Source organism: Sus scrofa, chromosome 2 (assembly GCF_000003025.6).
Source record: "Sus scrofa isolate TJ Tabasco breed Duroc chromosome 2, Sscrofa11.1, whole genome shotgun sequence".
NCBI lineage: Eukaryota > Metazoa > Chordata > Mammalia > Artiodactyla > Suidae > Sus > Sus scrofa.
In genome coordinates this window covers 56,965,896-56,984,365 of record NC_010444.4, presented here as the reverse complement: position 1 = coordinate 56,984,365, position 18,470 = coordinate 56,965,896, and the positions used below count along the sequence as shown (strand labels likewise).

At 40.9% G+C, this 18,470-nt stretch overlaps 1 protein-coding gene across 3 annotated transcripts in view; it reads left to right on the top strand.

Annotated features, from left to right (window-relative positions):
- Positions 6,954-18,470, top strand: part of NLRP3 (NLR family pyrin domain containing 3) — an 85,172-nt gene continuing 73,655 nt past the window's right edge. Inside the window, exons 1-5 of one of the 3 annotated variants that reach the window (XM_021078925.1) lie at positions 6,954-7,169; positions 9,350-9,410; positions 10,036-10,356; positions 15,169-15,273; positions 15,831-17,601. In XM_021078925.1, coding sequence (XP_020934584.1) covers positions 10,074-10,356; positions 15,169-15,273; positions 15,831-17,601 — 2,159 coding nt within the window. In that variant the 5' untranslated portion in view covers positions 6,954-7,169; positions 9,350-9,410; positions 10,036-10,073. 3 annotated transcript variants of the gene reach the window in all.

The window sequence follows — 18,470 nt, the reverse complement described above, 5'->3', positions numbered from 1 at the left end:
CTGGATCATATGGTAGTTCTATATTTAGTTTTCTGAGGTCCCTCCATAGTGGTTATACCCATTTACATTCCCAGCGACAGTGTAGGAGGGTTCCTTTTTCTCTACACTCTCTCCAGCATTTGTTGTTTGTAGACTTCTTGATAATCAATTCTGACAAGTGTGAGGTGGTACCACATTATAGTTTTGATTTGAATTCTCTAATAATTAGTGATGTTGAAGCATTTGTTCATGTGCCTGTTGGCTATCTGTATGTCTTCTTTGGACAAATGTCTATTCTTTTCTCCTGCCCATTTTGCCATTGGGTTGTTTGTTTTTTTAGCTCTTGAGTTGTATGAGTTGTTTGTATATTTTGGAGATTAAGCTCTTGTCAGTCGTATCATTTGCTACTATTTTCTCCCATTCCATAGGTTGTCTTTTTTTTTTAATGGTTTCCTTTGCTGTGCAAATCTTATCAGTTTGATTAGGTCCCATTGGTTTATATTTGTTTTTATTTCTGTTGCCTTGGGAGACTGACCTAAGAAAACATTTTCATGATTGCTGTCAGAGAGTGTTTTGCTTATGTTCTCTTCTATGAGTTTGATGGTATCTTGTCTTATATTTAAGTCTTTAAGCCATTTTGAGTTTATTTTGGTGCATGGTGTGAGGGTGTGTTCTAGTTTCCTTGATTTACATTTCCCAGCACCACTTGCTGCAGAAACTTTTTCTCATTTTATTTTATTTATTATTATTTTTATTATTTTTGTCTTTTTGCCTTTTCTAGGGCTGCTCCTGTGGCATATGGACGTTCCCAGGCTATGCCACAGCCACAGCAACTTGGGATCCAAGCCGTGTCTGCGACCTACATCACAGTTCACGGCAACACTGGATCCTTAACCCACTGAGCAAGGCCAGGGCTCAAACCTGCAACGTCATGGTTCCTAGTCAGATTCGTTAACCACTGAGCCACGATGGGAACTCCTCATTTTATATTCTTTCCTCCTTTGTCATAGTTGAAATGACCATAGGTGTTTGAGTTTATTTCTGGGTTCTCTATTTTGTTCCTTTGATCTGTACATCTATTTTTGTACCAGTCCCACACTGTCTTGAATATTATACCTTTGTAATATTGTCTGAAGTCTTGAAGAGTTAGGCTTCCTGCTTGGGGTTTTTTCCCCCCTTCGGGATTGCTTTGGTAATTCTGGTTCTTTAATAGTTCTATATAAGTTTTGTGGATTTTTTCTTCAAGTTTTGTGAAAAATGTCTTGGGTAATTTGATAGGGATTGCCTTAAATCTGTAGATTGCTTTGGGTAGTGCAGCCATTTTAATGATATTAATTCTTCCAATCCAGGAGCATGGCATATTTTCCCAATTCTTTGAATCCTTTTAAATTTCCCTGATGAATGTTTTATAGTTCTCAGCATATAAGTCTTTCACCTCCTTGGTCAGGTTTATCCCTAGGTGTTTAATTTTTTTGGGGTGATATTTTAAAAGGTATTGTATTTTTATATTTCTTTTCTAATATTTCATTGTTAGTGTACAGAAAAGCAACTGATTTCTGAATATTAATCTTGTATCCTGCTACTGTGCTGAATTTGTTGGTCAGTTCGAGTAGCTTTTGTGTGGAGTCCTTACAGTTTTCTATGTACAGTATCATGCCAACTGCATAGAGTGGCAATTTTACCTATTTTCTTCCAATTTGGATATTTTATTTCTTTTGTTTGTCTGATTGTTGTGGCTAGGACTTCCAATACTACATTAAATAAAAGTGAGAGTGGGCATCCTTGTCTTGTTCCAGATTTTAGTGGGAAGGTTTTCAGCTTTTCTCCATTGAGAGTGATATTGGCTGTGGGTTTGTCATACATGGCATTTATTATGTTATGTTTTCTCTATACTGACCTGGGTAAGAGTTTTTATCATGAACAGATGTTAGATTTTGTCAAATGCTTTTTCTGCATCTATTGAGATGATTGTGTTGTTTTGACTTTTTTAAATGTGGTGTATGATGAGTGATTTGCATATGTTGAACCATCCTTGTGAACTTGGGATGAATCCCACTTGGTCGTGGTGTTCTATCTTTTTTATGTGTTGCTCAATTAGGTTGGCTAAAGGTTTTTTTAGGGCTGCACCCAGGGCATATGGAAGTTCCCAGGCAAAGTGTCTAATCGGAGCTGTGGCTATGAGCCTACGCCACAGCCACAGCAACACCGGATCTGAACTGTGTCTGTGACCTACACCATAGCTCATGGCAATGCCAGATCTTTAACTCAATGAGCTAGGCCAGGGATTAAACCCACTCCCTCATGGATATTAGTCAGATTCATTTCCACTGCACCACAACAGAAACTCCTGGTTGGCTAAAATTTTGCTCAGTATTTTTGTATCTTGTATTCTTCAAAGATTTTGGCTAGGGTGTTTTTTTCTCTTGATTATACTTTAAACATGACAAGAGCCTCTTTTCAAATTCTAGAATGACTTTTTTTTTTTTTTTTTGCTGTGGCCATGGCATGTGGAAATTTCTAGGCCTGGGATTGAACCTGCACCACAGCAGTGACCCATGCTGCTGCAGTGACAATCCTGGATCTTTAACCCACTAGGCCATGAGAAAACTTCATGGAATGACACTGGAACATGGCTTTGTACTTTGCACTTCCCTCTTAGATATTGTTTGATTTTTGCCTCAGGGAAAAGGTGATTAGCTAGTTCAGAGGTGCAGCATGAACTGGCCGTGGGGTAGTGAAGTCTGAAAATCATGTCTGCTTTTCCTGAGCTTCCCAGTGGCTAATGTACTTAAATAACTGCAACCAGTTCAACTGCATGAATTTTTTGAAACATTTCTTGATTTTTTTTTTTGGTCTTTTCTAGGGCCACATGGAAGTTCCCAGGCTATGGGTCTAATTGGAGCTGTAGCTGCTGGCCTACACCACAGCAACTCGGGATCCGAGCCACATCTGCAACCTACACCACAGCTCATGGCAATGCCGAATCCTTAACCTATTTAGCAAGGCCAGGGATCGAACCCACAACCTCATGGTTCCTAGTCAGATTCATTAACCACTGAGCCACAACAGGAACTCCTGAAACATTTCATAATTAAATTCCCTAGTTCACTACAAAACTGTTAGAATGGTGTAAACAAATAGAACACAATCAATTCTATGAAGTGCTGGCAAGAGGCAATGGAACTGAAACCCTCATGCACTGCTGGTGGGAATATAAAGTGGTACCATCACTTTGAAGACTGGCAGTTTCTTATGAAGGTAAACAAACTCTTTCCAAAAGATCTATCCATCCCACTCCTAGTTTTTTTTTTTTTTTTTACCTATGAAAAGTGAAAACTTATATTCACATAAACATCTGTTTGTGAAAGTTTATTGACAGTTGCCTAGAGCTGGAAACAACCCAAATGTGCCTTGTGTGGGGAATGGATAAACACATTGTAGTATATCCATACCATGGCATACATCCTGGCAATAAAATGGAATGAAGTACTGATAGATGCAATAATAGGGACAAATCTCACATGGATTATAATGATTTTTTGTTTTCGTTTTTTCACCTATACCTGTGGCATATGTAATTCCCAGGCTAGGGATCAAATTTGAGCTTTAGCTCCTGGCCACAGCCAGCCACAGATACTCAGGATCCGAGCTGCCTCTGCTACCTATACTGCAGGTTGTGGTAATGCTGGATCCTTAACCCACTGAGTGATGCGAGGCATCGAACCTGAATCTTCACAGACCTATGTTGGGTTTTCACACACTGAGCCACAACAGGAACTTTTGGATTATAGTGAATTTAAAGGCCTGGATACAAAATGCTGCACACTGTAGGATTCCATTTATATGGCATTATGGCAAAGGAACAGATTTAGCCACAGAACACAGGCCAGTGGATGCCAAGGTCTGAGGTTTATGAAGTGGCCCCAGGAAAAATTTGGGGATGATGGAAGTGTTCTTTGTCTCGACTCTGGTGGTGATCACATGACCATGTGTGCTTGTGAGAACTCAATATACTTGTACATGAAAAGGGCATGAGTTTTTACTGCATATAAATTAACCAGATTCACTCAATTCACCCAAATAAAAACATGCAAAAAAATCCCTTGTTAACAGATCTCAAGGATGAGCTATAACTGAATATAGCCTATTTTCTAGATTATTATTATTATTATTATTGTTATTGTTATTGGCTGTACCCATGGCATGCAAAAATTTCCTGGCCAGGAATCTAACCTGTGCCACAGCAACCACCTGAACCACTGTAGTGACAACACCAGGTCCTTAACCCGCTGTGCTTCAAGGGAACTCCCCATCTGCTATATTTCCTATTACATACACACACACACACACACACACACACACACACACACCCATATATAATAGGAAAGCATGAAATGTACATAATTGTTCTAGGAGAGGAAAAAAAGCCCATTCACAATTAGTTGTTTTTATCATTCAAAAGGTCAGAAGTCAGAAATCTTAAGTTCAAGTATCAATTCCACCACCAAGTACTTACCTGTGTCCTTAAAAAGGCCTAAATCCACCCAATTACTATTTTTCCCTCTTTAACACTACATTTAACACTGTCTACCTCTTTCATAGGTAGGTTCTGATAGTTATTTAAATGTGACAATTTCTTCTAAGATCTTCTCAAAAAAAGCAGTGTTAATTTAATATATTGTTTATTTTGTTTCTTTACATATGAGTAATGCATGTTCATGGCAGCAAAACAAAAATTCAAATAGTGCAGAAAAACATAAAAGGAAAAAGGACACATTCCCTCATCCTCAAAAAAAAAAAAAAAAAAGCAAACCAACCAAAAACCAAACCAAATAAAAATAAAGTCAACCAACTAACCCCCCAAAACTCCCCAAACCCCCAGTTCCCTGTCCAGCAAATGAGCGTCTTCCCTTTTCAGCATGAATGATTTGCTGTCTTTCTTTCTAGCTTCAGCATCTGGAGTCCTCACTGCTCCTACATGTGCCCTGGCCCTTAAAAACATGCAGAGCTTGACATTCAGGTCTGCTATGCTGCCCTTGCTTCAGTGCAAGTAGTTACCTTTTATCTCTCAGAACATGCTGCATGTAATTCTGTAACAACAGTAGCAGCAGGAGCTAACCACTGATACCAGCTTCTCTGATTCAGGCTCTGTTCTAGAGGTCTAATTTGCTTAGGATGCTGAGTGCCCCTCACTCACCACACTCTATGAAACTCATGCCATTGGACTACCGTCTGGCAGCCATGGTGTGAGCTATGAAAGCAGCTCTGGGTATTTGTGTTTCTCTCTCCTCCAGCTCCTCTTGGGTAAGGCAAGGTGCTTTTCAGCTTTGTGTTCATGTTTGTCACACACCAGGTACTCAGTAAGTGTTAGTTGAATAAGTAAGTCAATGAATCAGAGAGTATAGTTTGTGCCTACACAAAGGAATCAAAATCAGGATCTTGAAGAGATAGCCTGCTCCCATGTTCATTGTGGCATTATTCACAGTAGTCAAGATATGGAAACATATTTATATCTTCTATAAATAGCTCCAGTGGCACAACCTGTTAGGCATATTACTTATACATAAATAGAAAATGGATAAAGACAACCAAAATGTCCATCAATAGATGAATGAATAAAGAAGATGTGGTGTGTGTGTATATATAATAATATTATTATTAATATTAATGCGATATTATTAATGAAATATTAATTAATGGAATATTATTCAGCCATGACAAAGAAGGAACTCCTACCATTTGCAACAATATGGATGGACCTTGATGAAACTGCGCAAAGTGAGATAACTCAGTAAAGACAAATACTGAGTGAAATAAGTCATATGTGGAATATAAAATAGTCAAACTCACAGAAACAGAGATTAGAATGGCAGTTGCCAAGGTCTAGGGAGAAATAGAAAGGGAGAGGTATTAGTCAGAGGGTGCACAGTTTCTCTTACGCAAGATGACTAAGCTCTAGAGATCTGCTGTAAATCAGAGCCTGTAGCTGATAATATTGTATTACGTACTTAATATTTGCTAAAATGGTAAATCTTTTAAAAATAATTTTAACAATATTTTTATTTATTTATTATAATTTTAATATTATTTTTCATATTATTTTCCATTATGGTTTATCACAATATATGAATATAGTTCACTGTGCTATACAATAGGATTTTGTTGTTTATCCATTCTATACATACTGGTTTGCATCTACTAACCCCAAACTCCATACCATCCCACTCCCTCCCCCCTCCCTCTTGGCAACCACAAGTTGTTTAGTAGATAAGTTCATTTGTCTCATAGTTTAGATCCCACATACAAATGATATCCTATGGTATTTGTCTTTTTCTTTCTGATTTACTTCACTTAGTATGAGAATCTTTAGGTCCATCCATGTTGGTGCAAATGGCATTCTTTTGTTCTTTTTTATGTCTGAGTAATATTCTCTTGTATATATGTACCACATCTTCTTAATCCATTCATCTGTCAATGGACATTTAGGTTTTTTCTATACCTTGGCTGTTGTAAAGAGTGCTGCCATGAACATAATAGGGTACATGTATCTTTTTGAATTATAGTTTTATTTGGATATATGCTAAAAGATAGATTTTATATTAAGTGTTCTCACTACACACACAAATTCATAACCATAATCAGGTTTGGAGGTACTTTGGGAGGTGATACATGTGTTTAAGGCCTTCATGATATTGATGGTTTCACAGGTATATATTTGCCTTAATAAAATAGTTAAAAAATAACAGGCAATTATTATTGTACTGTCTGCTGAACACCTCCATGTGATGGCTTGATAGTGCATGGGATCTACAGTTTGACGGCTGGGTCATACTCTTGTTTCTCTCTTCTGGCTATATTCTCCACCCCATTCTCCTCTCTGTCATCACGACACTCATGAGACTGCTGTCAGAGTCAGAGAGAACATACATTAAGAAGCAATTGAATTTCCTTTCATTCTCCGCACTGTTGGCCACTGAGGAGAGGTCAGATATCTGGCTACAACCTGACTCAGTTTTGAGAACTTCAGTTTGGAAAATCCAGTGATATGAGTAACTGTTAGTCTCTGCCTTTGCCTGTGATGCAAGCCTGTTCACTCCATCTGAGACCACATCCTTCCTGTCCCTGCTGAGCTGCGACTGCTATAAATTCATCTAGTTTCCTCTTTGGCTGTTCCTGAGGCAGGCTTCTGGGTAAGTCCAGCTCTGTGGATTCGGGGTGGCTGAAATGGTCTGGGGGAAGAATGGGGACACTGTGTCAAGGGCCAGACTTGACTAGAGATTTCTTCTACCAGCGTTGACATCTGTCCTTGAACAATGTTTCTGAAATGTTCTTTTCTATTTGTCCCTACTAGTGCTGTGTGTGTAATTGCATGTGTGTGGGTTGGGGAGGCAAGAACAGGAGTGGTGACCATAGCTTACACCCATGACTCCAGCAGATTTGCCAAGCACTCCTCTAGGGAGTGGATAAATGGGGTACATAAAAGGAAATGAGCAGCTTTACAAAGCAAGGAACACAGGAGGTAAAGATCAGGACAGAGTGCACTAGGGTTAGGGATAGGAGAGCACAGAGGAGAGGCAGAGTTCTGATGTGGATGGAAAGATTGTTGGAGTAGGACCTTGGAGGGTCTGCAGAGCTTGTGGGTCTGTCTGGCTTACCCTCTCCTCTTCTGCCGCCTGCCCAACGCATAGGGGCTGTTTTTGAGGGGGTGGTTCATGAGGCCAGGAGTGAAGAAGCAGGAATGCAGATGGAAGAAGAGATGAATATGTTTGAGATATCTTGAACATTAAATTCTTCTCTTTAAAAATTACAATTTAGGGCTTCCCTAATGGCCTAGCGGCTTAAAGCATTGCCGCTAATGTAGCTCGAATTGCTGCTGTAGCACGGGATCCATCCCTGGCCTGGGAAGTTCTGCATGCTGTGAGCATGGCCCCCAAAAAAATTCCAATCTGGAGAGTGCCAAAGTTGCATGTTTTTTTTTTTTTTTTTTTTTTTTTTTTTTTTTTTTTTTTAGGGGTCACACTTGTGGCAAATGGAAGTTTCCAAGCTAGGAGTCCAATAGGAGCTACAGTTTCCAGCCTACACAACAGCCACAGCAATGCAGGATCCCAGCCTTATTGGTGACCTTACACCACAGCTCACGGCAATGTGGGATCCTTAGCCTACTGAACGGGGCCAGGGATCGAACTTACATCCTTGTGGATTCTAGTTGGGTTCGTTAACTGCTAAGCCACAAAGGGAACTTGGAGAGTGCCAAAGTTTTAAAGGGGGTCTCTCTTCCTTTAGCGTCATTTATGGCTTTGGGCCGATGTTGTTTTCCAAGTTCAGTGATATGAAGGGATCCAAATCCTGATCCCTTTGGTCAATTCCAAAGCCAATGCATTCAACAATCAAAAATCTAGGATATGTGTGTTATTGAAAGGTAACAGCAGCTGATTTCTAGTTTTTGTGGAACTCAAGGTCTAGTTAGAAAACAGAGTTGGTGAACATTATAATTTTATCACATTCCTCTCTGTGATAAAACCTGAGAAACTGTCTTTGTCTTTTAACCATTTATTTTTTCATCTTCGATCATTTTTCCTCCTACCTGACTGAGATACCTACTTAAACAGTGGAAGAAATGGTCTCATACTTTTGCAGGCTTAGAAAAGCACAATGATAGGGGCATGACTCAGAATCTGTGGCTGTGGTTTAAATCCTGGCTTTGTCCCTTCCTGGCTGTGAAACCCTGGGCAAGTCACTTAGCCTGAGAGTCAGTCTCTACTTCTATGTGATGGTGCTAGGAACAAAATCATTGGGCTTTGTCCATCAGTGCAGCACCTAGCCCATGAGAAGCTCTCAATAAATGAGTTCTAATAATTATCATAACTGTGAATTTTTCAAGGAGACATTTAAGAAATGTATATGCTTTTTATTGTCCCTTATGTACCCCAAGTTCGATCTCATTTTAGTTTTTATCAACCATTGGAATGATAAAATGGCTGTCACAGTCCATCCCTTCCTCTGCCTCCTTCTATTTCCTCTCCTTTTCTCTCTCTAGCCCTGTGCTGTTATGTTGTCACCATAGTTACTCATTCCTGGCCTCCTCCTTCTTTTGCCTCTCACTAATCTTTCCTCCGGTCAAAACAGAAAGAAGAGACCAGAGTCTTTCGGTTGGAAGAAATGTAAAACACATCTTTTCTACTCTGTCATTTTATAGATGAGGAAACTGAAGCTGAGGAATAGTTTGTTCAAGGTCATACAAGCCAGTAATCAGTGGGAACAAAATTCTCTTGGCGATATATCACAGTGGCATCAGGAAGTGGTTTAAGACACATATTTCACTGTTAACGTGATTGTGTTTGTGGGCTTAATTATTGTTTCTTTCCATAAGGACACCTTTCTTCCATGGCTCAGGACACACTCCTGGGGACAGCCAATAGGAAGACTTTTTGGTAAGTATTTGACTCACTTTTCAAAACTAAAGATGGCAACTGGTTACAGTACAGGGATTTAAAATTTTTTTTTCAGTGATTTTTTTTCCTTTGAATCTTCTGAGTATTTTTTTTTCAACCACACCCACAGCGTGTGGAAGTTCCTGGGACAGAGATCGAATCTATGCCACAGCAGTGATCCGAGCCACCACAGTGATGATGCCAGACCCTTAACCCACTGTGCCACAAGGGAACTATTGACTCTTTTGAGTTTTTTTTTTTTTTTTTTTTTTTTTTTTTTTTTTGTCTTTTTGCCTTTTCTAGGGCTGCTCCTGTGGCATGTGGAGGTTCCCAGGCTAGGGGTCTAATTGGAGCTGTACCATTGGCCTACACTAGAGCCACAGCAACGCCAGATTGGAGCCATGTCTGCAACCTACACCACAGCTCACAGCAATGCTGGATCTTTAACCCACTGAGCAAGGCCAGGGATGGAACCTGCAACCTCACGGTTCCTAGTCAGTTTCGTTAACCACTGAGCCATGACGGGAACTCCCTGAGTTTTTTATAGTTTACTTCTCTCTGAGGGTAGACTTCTAAAAAAGACTTCTTATGTAAGATGTGCTGTTTTCACTCTCCGACTTTCCAGTGTGGACCTATGCCCTGGGACTCTGACTAGGGCTGCACATGAGCATGGCAAGCGTCCGCTGCAAGCTGGCTCGTTACCTGGAGGACCTAGAAGATGTAGATTTTAAGAAATTCAAGATGCACTTAGAAGACTATCCTTCTCAGAAGGGCTGCATCTCTCTCCCTCGGGGCCAGACAGAAAAAGCAGATCATGTGGATCTAGCCACTCTGATGATAGATTTCAATGGAGAGGAGAAGGCATGGGCCATGGCCACATGGATTTTTGCTGCGATCAACAGGAGAGACCTTTATGAGAAAGCTAAGAGGGATGAGCCAGAATGGGGTGAGTGGAAGGAAGATAGTATTTTTAAAAAAATTGTGATAAAATACACATAATATAAAATATGTTATCAGTCCTTTTTAAGTGTATGATTCAGTAGTGTCAACGACATTCACGTTGTTGTGCAATCAATCTAAAGAACTCTTTTTCATCTTGCAAAACTCTGTACCCATTAAACAACAAATTCCTCATTCTATCCTCCCCTCAGCTCCTGGCAATCACCACTTTCTGTCTCTGTACATTTGACTATTCCAGTACATGTTTACAAGTGGAATCATGAAGTATTTGTCTTTTTGTATCTGGCTTATTTCACTTTGCATAAACATCCTCAAACTTCATCCATGTTGTCACATATGACAGGATTTCATTTCTTTTAAGGTGGAGTAATATTTCATGGAATGTATGTACCACATTTTGTTCATTCATTCATCCATCAATGGACATTTCAATTGCTTCTATCTTTTGATTGTTGTGAATGATGCTGCTATCAACATGGTTGTACAAATCTCTTTGAGACTTTGCTTTCAATTCTTTTGGGTGTATGCCCAGAAGTGGAATTATTTCATTGTATGGCAATTCTATTTTAAGTTTTTGAGGAATTGCCATAATGTTTTCCATAGTGGCTGCGTCATTTTACACTCCCATCAACAGTGTACAAGAGTTCTAATTTCTCCACATCTTTACCAAAGCTTATTTTATGTTTACTTGCAGCATATGGAAATTCCCTATGGGGTTTAATCAAATTAGGGGTTTAATCAGAGCTGCAGATGCTGGCCTATGCCACAGCCACAGCAATGTAAGATCTGAGGTGAGTCTGTGACCACAGCTCATGGCAATGCCAGGTCCTTAACTCACTGAGTGAGGCCAGGGATCAAAAAGCATCCTGATGGATAGTAGTCAGGTTTGTAACCTACTGAGCCACAATGGAAACTCCTTTTTTTTGGTGTTTTTTAATAGTAGCAGTCCTAAATGGGTATGACATGGTCTCTCATTGTGTTGGTTTTGATTTGCATGTCCTTATTGACTATGATATTGACCATCTTTTCATGTGCTTGTTCATCATTTGTTTATCTTTGGAGAAATGTCTATTCAAGTCCCTTTCCCATGTTTTAATTGGTTTGTTTGTCTTTTTTGTTGTTGACTTATGGGAGTTCCTTATATTAACCTCTTATCAAATATATAATTTGCAAATATTTTCTCCCAATCTGTGGGTTGCCTTTTCATTCTATGTATGGTATCCTTAGATCAATCAAAATGTTTTTTTTAAATAATTTACTTTATTATCTTGTCTTTATCTTCCATCTTCTTCTCATGATAGTGCTATGAGAAGATAGAGGAAAGCAGCTTGCTTTTTACTAACTCCCGTAAAAACCTAAGTCAGGGCTCATATACCTCTAGGAATCTTCTCTGATTAGTTACACTTTATCCAAATCTCTCCTGTGGCTGAAACTTCCCTGAGGTTTCCATCTAGCTCCTCCTAAGTCTGCCTGCATGATCAACAAACTTGAATCTCTGCTCCCGAGGCATATGGAGGTTCCCAGGCTAGGGGTCTAATCAGAGCTGTAGCCACCGGCCTACACCAGAACCACAGCAATGCAGTATCTGAGCAGTGTCTGCAACCTACACCACAGTTCACGGCAACATCAGATCCTTAACCCACTGAGCAAGGCCAGGGATCGAACTGGAACCTCATGGTTCCTAGTTGGATTCACTAACCACTGAGCCATGATGGGAACTCCTGGAATCAGTATTTTTAAAGCTTTGTAGGTGAATCTAAAGTCAGCCAAGATTCTGAACACTGAGGTATACATAAGCCAGATTGGTTATTCTTACTCTTTTAAAATTTTAAATTAATTAATTAACTATATTGAAGTATGAGTGATTACAATATGTTGGTTTCAAGTATACAGCACAGTGCTTCAGTTATACATGTACATATATACTTTTGGGGTTATATTTTATTTTACTGCTTTTATTTCTTTATTGATTAACAATATTTGTTTGAGGTATAGTTGTTTTACTGTATTATATTAGTTTCAGGTGTACAACACAGTGATGTAGATACACACACATGCACACACATATATACTCTTTTTTCAGAATTTTTTCTTTTTTCTCTTAAACATTATTTATTTATTTTACTTTTTGGCTGTGGCATATGGAAGTTCCCTGGCCAGGGACTGAACCCATGCCATAGCAGTGACTCAAGCCATGGTGATGACAATACCAGATCCTTAACCTCAGGTTAACAGATTAGGTAATCCTATACCACATCTTCTTTATTCATTCATCTGTTGATAGACATTTAAGTTGCTTCCATATCTTGGCTATTGTACACAGTGCTGCAATGAACACTGAGGTGCATTTATCTTTTTTTTAAATTTTTTATTACTCAATGAATTTATCACATCTGTAGTTGTACAATGATCATCACAATCCAATTTCACAGGATTTCCATCCCACAACCCAAGCACATCCCCCCACCCCTCAAACCGTCTCCTCTGGAGACCATAAGTATTTCAATGTCTATGAGTCAGCATCTGTTCTGCAAAGAAGTTCAGTCTGTCCTTTTTTCAGATTCCACATGTCAGTGAAAGCATTTGATGTTGGTGACTCATTGTATGGCTGACTTCACTTAGTATGACAATTTCCAAGTCCATCCATGTTGCTAAATTTGCTGGTATTTCGTTCCTTTTAATGGCTGAGTAATATTCCATTGTGTACATGTACCTCATCTTCTGGATCCACTCCTCTGTCGATGGACATTTAGGTTGTTTCCACGTCTTGGCTATTGCAAACAGTGCTGCAATGAACATCGGAGTACATGTGTCTTTGCGAATCATGGTTTTCTCTGGATAGATGCCCAGGGGTGGGAATGTTGGATCAAATGGTAGTTCTATGTTTAGTTTTCTGAGGTATCTCCATACTGTTTTCCACAGTGGCTGTACCAATTTACATTCCCACCAACAGTGTAATAGGGCTCCCTTTTCTCCACCCCCTCTCCAGCCTTTATTGTTTGTAGACTTTTGTCTTTTTTTTTTTTTTTTTTTTTTTTTGCTATTTCTTTGGGCCGCTTCCGCGGCATATGGAGGCTCCCAGGCTGTCTAATTGGAGCTGTAGCCACAGGCCTATAACAGAGCCACAGCAACACGGGATCCGAGCCGCATCTGCAACCTACACCACAGCTCATGGCAACGCCGGATCGTTAACCCACTGAGCAAGGGCAGGGACTGAACCCACAACCTCATGGTTCCTAGTCGGATTCGTTAACCACTGCGCCACGACGGGAACTCCTGTTTGTAGACTTTTGGATGCAGGCCATTCTGGCTGGTGTGAGGTGGTACCTCATCATGGTTTTGATCGTCCTTTCTCTAATAATGAGGGATGTTGAACATCTTTTCATGTGTTTTTTGGCCATCTGTATGTCTTCTTTGGAGAACTGTCTGTTTAGATCTTCTGCTCATGTTTTGATGGGGTTGTTTGTTTTTTTGGTATGGAGCTGCAGAAGGTGTTTATAAATTTTGGAGATGAATCCCTTGTCAGTTGATTGACTTGCAAAGATTTCCTCCCATTCTGTGGGTTGTCTTTTTGTGTTGTTTAGGGTTTCCTTTGCTGTGCAGAAACGTTGAAGTTTGATCAGGTCCCATTTGTTTATTTTTGTTTTTATTGTCAATACTTCTAAGAGGTGGATCTGAGAAGATGTTGCTGTCATTTATGTCAGAGAGTGTTTGGCCTCTGTTTTTCTCTGAGAGTTTTATAGTGTCTGGTCTTCTATCTAGGTCTTTACTCCATTTGGAGTTTATTTTTGTGTGTGGCATTTGGGAGTGTTCTAATTTCATTCTTTTCTATGTGGCTGTCCATTTTTCCCAGCACCACTTATTGAGCAGGCTGTCTTTTCTCCATTGTATATTCTTGCCTCCTTTGTCAGAGAGGAGTTGGCTGCAGGTGCATGGGTTTAATTCTGGGCTTTCTATCCTGTTCCACGAATCTGTATTTCTGTCTTTGTGCCAGTACCATATGGTTTTGACGATTGTTGCTTTGTAGTATATTCTGAAGTCAGGGAGCCTGATTCTTTCAGCTCCCTTTTTCTTTCTCAGGATGTCTTTGGCTATTCTGGGTCTTTTGTGCTTCCAAAAAAATTTTAAAATGCATTTATCTTTTTTTTTAATGATAGTTTTCTCCAGATATATGCCCAAGGATGGGATTGAAGGATTATGTGATGGTTCTATTTTTAGTTTTTTAAGGAACTGCCATACTGTTCTCCATAGTGGTTGTGCCAATTTTCATGCCCAGCAACATCGTAAAGGGTTCCTTTTTCTCCATAGCCTCTCCAGCATTAACTGTTCGTAGGCTTTTTATGATGTGATTATTTTTACTTTTGAAGACTCAGAATGTGGGTAAGATGAATTCCAGGCATTTGTGTCAGAGGAGGATGATTGTGAGTGCTTTGGCCATTGTGGAGATATTGGAGAGTTTGAGGATGGTCTCAAAACCAGAGCACCAGGGAGGGAATTGTTCAGAGACATGAGAATAAGAGAAACCTTCTTTGCCTCATATGTTTGCAATTTGATTTCCAGCCTGGGAGATCTGAGACTGGATACTGTGTGGACACAATGCTAGGTGGGAAGCATTGCTTGGAAATGAGGAGTACAGGATTGTCCCCAACTGAACATTCAACTGAGCTGATTTTGGTTTGGGAGATCTTTAGGGCAGGTGCCTTTGACCTGTGTCAGGTGTTGGATATTGAATCTCCATTACATCATCTTAGGGTTTCTGGGTTTTGATATTTTGCATTTTTCTTCCTTTTATTCCCAGACAATGCAAATCTTTCTGTGATAAGCCAGGAAGAAAGCCTTGAAGAGGAATGGATGGGTTTACTGGGGTACCTTTCCAGAATCTCTATTTGTAAGAAAAAGAAAGGTAAGAAAAGGAGGTGGCATTTCCAATTGGGTTTGGAGACTTGGTTTGGTAGGTACTTGAAGCTGGGAAGCTGGATATCTTGGTGATCCTAACATGTTCCTGTTCCTTGGGGTGAAAAAGTCAATCTCAGCTGAAGAAATAGATTCATGCTGGCATGGCTCCTTGCAGTCTAAGAACCAAGGGTACATAATTAAGTGCTTAAGTCTTTAAAAAGCATGAGCTGCAGAGTATCTAAAGAAGTAAACTGAATAAAAAGTGTTTTCTGGCCTGGAACAGTGCCTATGACACTTGGCTGTTCTGTTCAACAATATATTTCAAAGTTCAATAAAACTTTGAAAATTAAAAAAAAAGTGTAATAAGATTTTGACACTCTAGATTTTCCATTAGGGTGTCAGAATCTTCCATTTGTCCATACCTAAGCAGTGCAGAGAAACTGCAACTTCCATTTCTCAATTTCAGTTACCACTCCTTACACACCACAGGCCCCTGATGAAAGCTTATCTCTGGTGGATGAGCTCAGGCTTTGCCCAAAGTCTAACTTTCTTTTTCTGCCACAGATTATTGTAAGAAGTACAGAAAGCACGTGAGAAGCAGATTCCAGTGCATCAAAGACAGGAATGCACGTCTGGGTGAGAGTGTGAACCTCAACAAACGCTTCACCAGGCTGCGTCTCATCAAGGAACACCGGAGTCAGCAGGAGAGGGAGCATGAGCTCCTTGCCATTGGCAGGACCTCAGCCAAGATGCAAGATGGCCCCGTGAGTTCCCTGAACTTGGAATTGCTGTTTGATCCTGAGGACCAACACTCTGAGCCTGTGCACACGGTAGTATTCCAGGGAGCAGCAGGCATTGGGAAAACAATACTGGCCAGGAAGATCATGTTGGACTGGGCATCAGAGAAACTTTACCAGGAAAAATTTGACTATTTGTTTTACATTCACTGTCGGGAGGTGAGCCTAGGAACTCGGAGGAGCCTGGGAGACCTGATCGCCAGCTGCTGCCCTGGCCCAAACCCACCCATAGGCAAGATTGTGAGCAAGCCTTCCAGGATCCTCTTCCTCATGGATGGCTTTGATGAGCTGCAAGGTGCCTTTGATGAGCGCACAGAGGCACTCTGCACAAACTGGCAGAAGGTGGAGCGGGGAGACATTCTCCTGAGCAGCCTCATCAGAAAAAGACTGCTTCCTGAGGCCTCCCTGCTCATCACCACAAGACCTGTGGCCCTGGAGAAACTTCAGCACTTGCTGGGCCGGGCTCGTCATGTGGAGATTCTGGGTTTCTCAGAGGCCAAGAGGAAGGAATATTTCTTTAAGTATTTTTCAGATGAACAGCAAGCAAGGGAAGCCTTCAGGCTGATTCAGGAGAATGAGGTCCTGTTCACCATGTGCTTTATTCCCCTGGTCTGCTGGATTGTGTGCACTGGGCTGAAACAGCAGATGGATAGCGGCAAGAGTCTTGCCAGGACATCCAAGACCACCACTGCCGTGTATATCTTCTTCCTCTCCACTTTGTTGCAATCTCAAGAAGGGAGCCAGGACCACCACGTCTCTGCCACCCTCTGGGGTCTCTGCTCACTGGCTGCGGATGGAATCTGGAATCAGAAAATCCTGTTTGAGGAGTGTGATCTCAGGAACCATGGCCTGCAGAAGGCAGATGTGTCTGCTTTCCTGAGGATGAACCTATTCCAAAAGGAAGTAGACTGTGAGAAATTCTACAGCTTCATTCACATGACTTTCCAGGAGTTCTTTGCTGCCATGTACTATCTACTGGAAAAGGAGGATCAGGGGGAGATGAGGAATGTGCCACGAAGCTGTTTGAAGCTTCCCAGTCGAGACGTGACAGTTCTTCTTGAAAACTATGGCAAATTTGAAAAGGGGTATCTGATTTTTGTTGTCCGTTTCCTCTTTGGCCTTGTAAACCAGGAGAGAACGTCCTACTTGGAGAAAAAACTGAGTTGTAAGATCTCTCAGAAAATCAGGCTAGAGCTGCTTAAATGGATTGAAGCGAAAGCCAAGGCCAAGAAGCTACAGATTGAGCCCAGCCAGCTGGAATTATTTTACTGTTTGTACGAAATGCAGGAGGAGGACTTTGTGCAAAAGGCCATGGGCCATTTCCCTAAAATTGAGATCAATCTCTCCACCAGAATGGACCATGTAGTTTCTTCTTTTTGTATTGAGAACTGTCGCCATGTGGAATCACTTTCTCTGAGGTTGCTCCATAATTCACCCAAAGAGGAGGAGGAGGAAGAGGAGATAGAGGAGGAGGATGTTCAACACTCTGATGTGGACAATTGTATCCTCTCTGAGTCTCATGTTGCATATTCTCAGCGGTAAGGAGATTCTTGCTAGATGACAGTTACCTTCCTCTGAGGACAGGAGATTGCTTTATATGTTCTAGAAACTTCTAAGGACCAGCAGCCTGGGCATCTACCTGGTGCCTGTTAGAAGTGTCTGATCCTGGACCCATGGAGTCAGAATCTGCATTTTTAAACAATAGCTGCATTTTGGAATGACCTGGAAGTGTTAAAAATTTCAACATGCTTGGTCTCACCTCAGAGATTTTATTCCTGTGTTGTGTCTTGGCTTGGAAATTAAAAAAAATTTTTTTATGGACACACCTTCAGCATATGGATGTTCTCAGGCTAGGGGTTGAATCAGAGCTGCAGCTGCTGGCCTGCACAACAGCCACAGAAATACTGGATCTGAGCTGAATCTGCAAACTACACTGCAGCTTGTGTCCATGCCAGATCCTTAACCTACTGAGTGAGGCCAGGTATTGAACCTCCATCCTTATGGATACAATGTCGGTTTCTTAACCTGATGAGCCATAGTGGAAACTCCTGGCCTAGGGATTTTGAGAGCACCGCTGATGCTATTATGCAGCCAGTATGAGAATTGGTCTCTCGGTCACTTAGAAGAGTGTCAAGGGCCATGGGCAGGGCAACTGACTGATGAGGGAGGAAGGAGGAGAATGCCCGAGGGAGGGGCAGGAGAGTATTCACAGTAAGCCAAAATTAGAGGCTCTTGCTCTTTTTTTAGGCCACATCTGTGACATATGGAAGCTCCCAGGCTAGGGGTCTAATTGGAGCTGCAACTGCCAGCCACATCTACAGCTATAGCCACAGCCACAGCAATGCCAGATCTGAGCCATGTCTCCAGCCTACACCACAGCTCTTGGCAGTGCTGGATCCTTTAACAC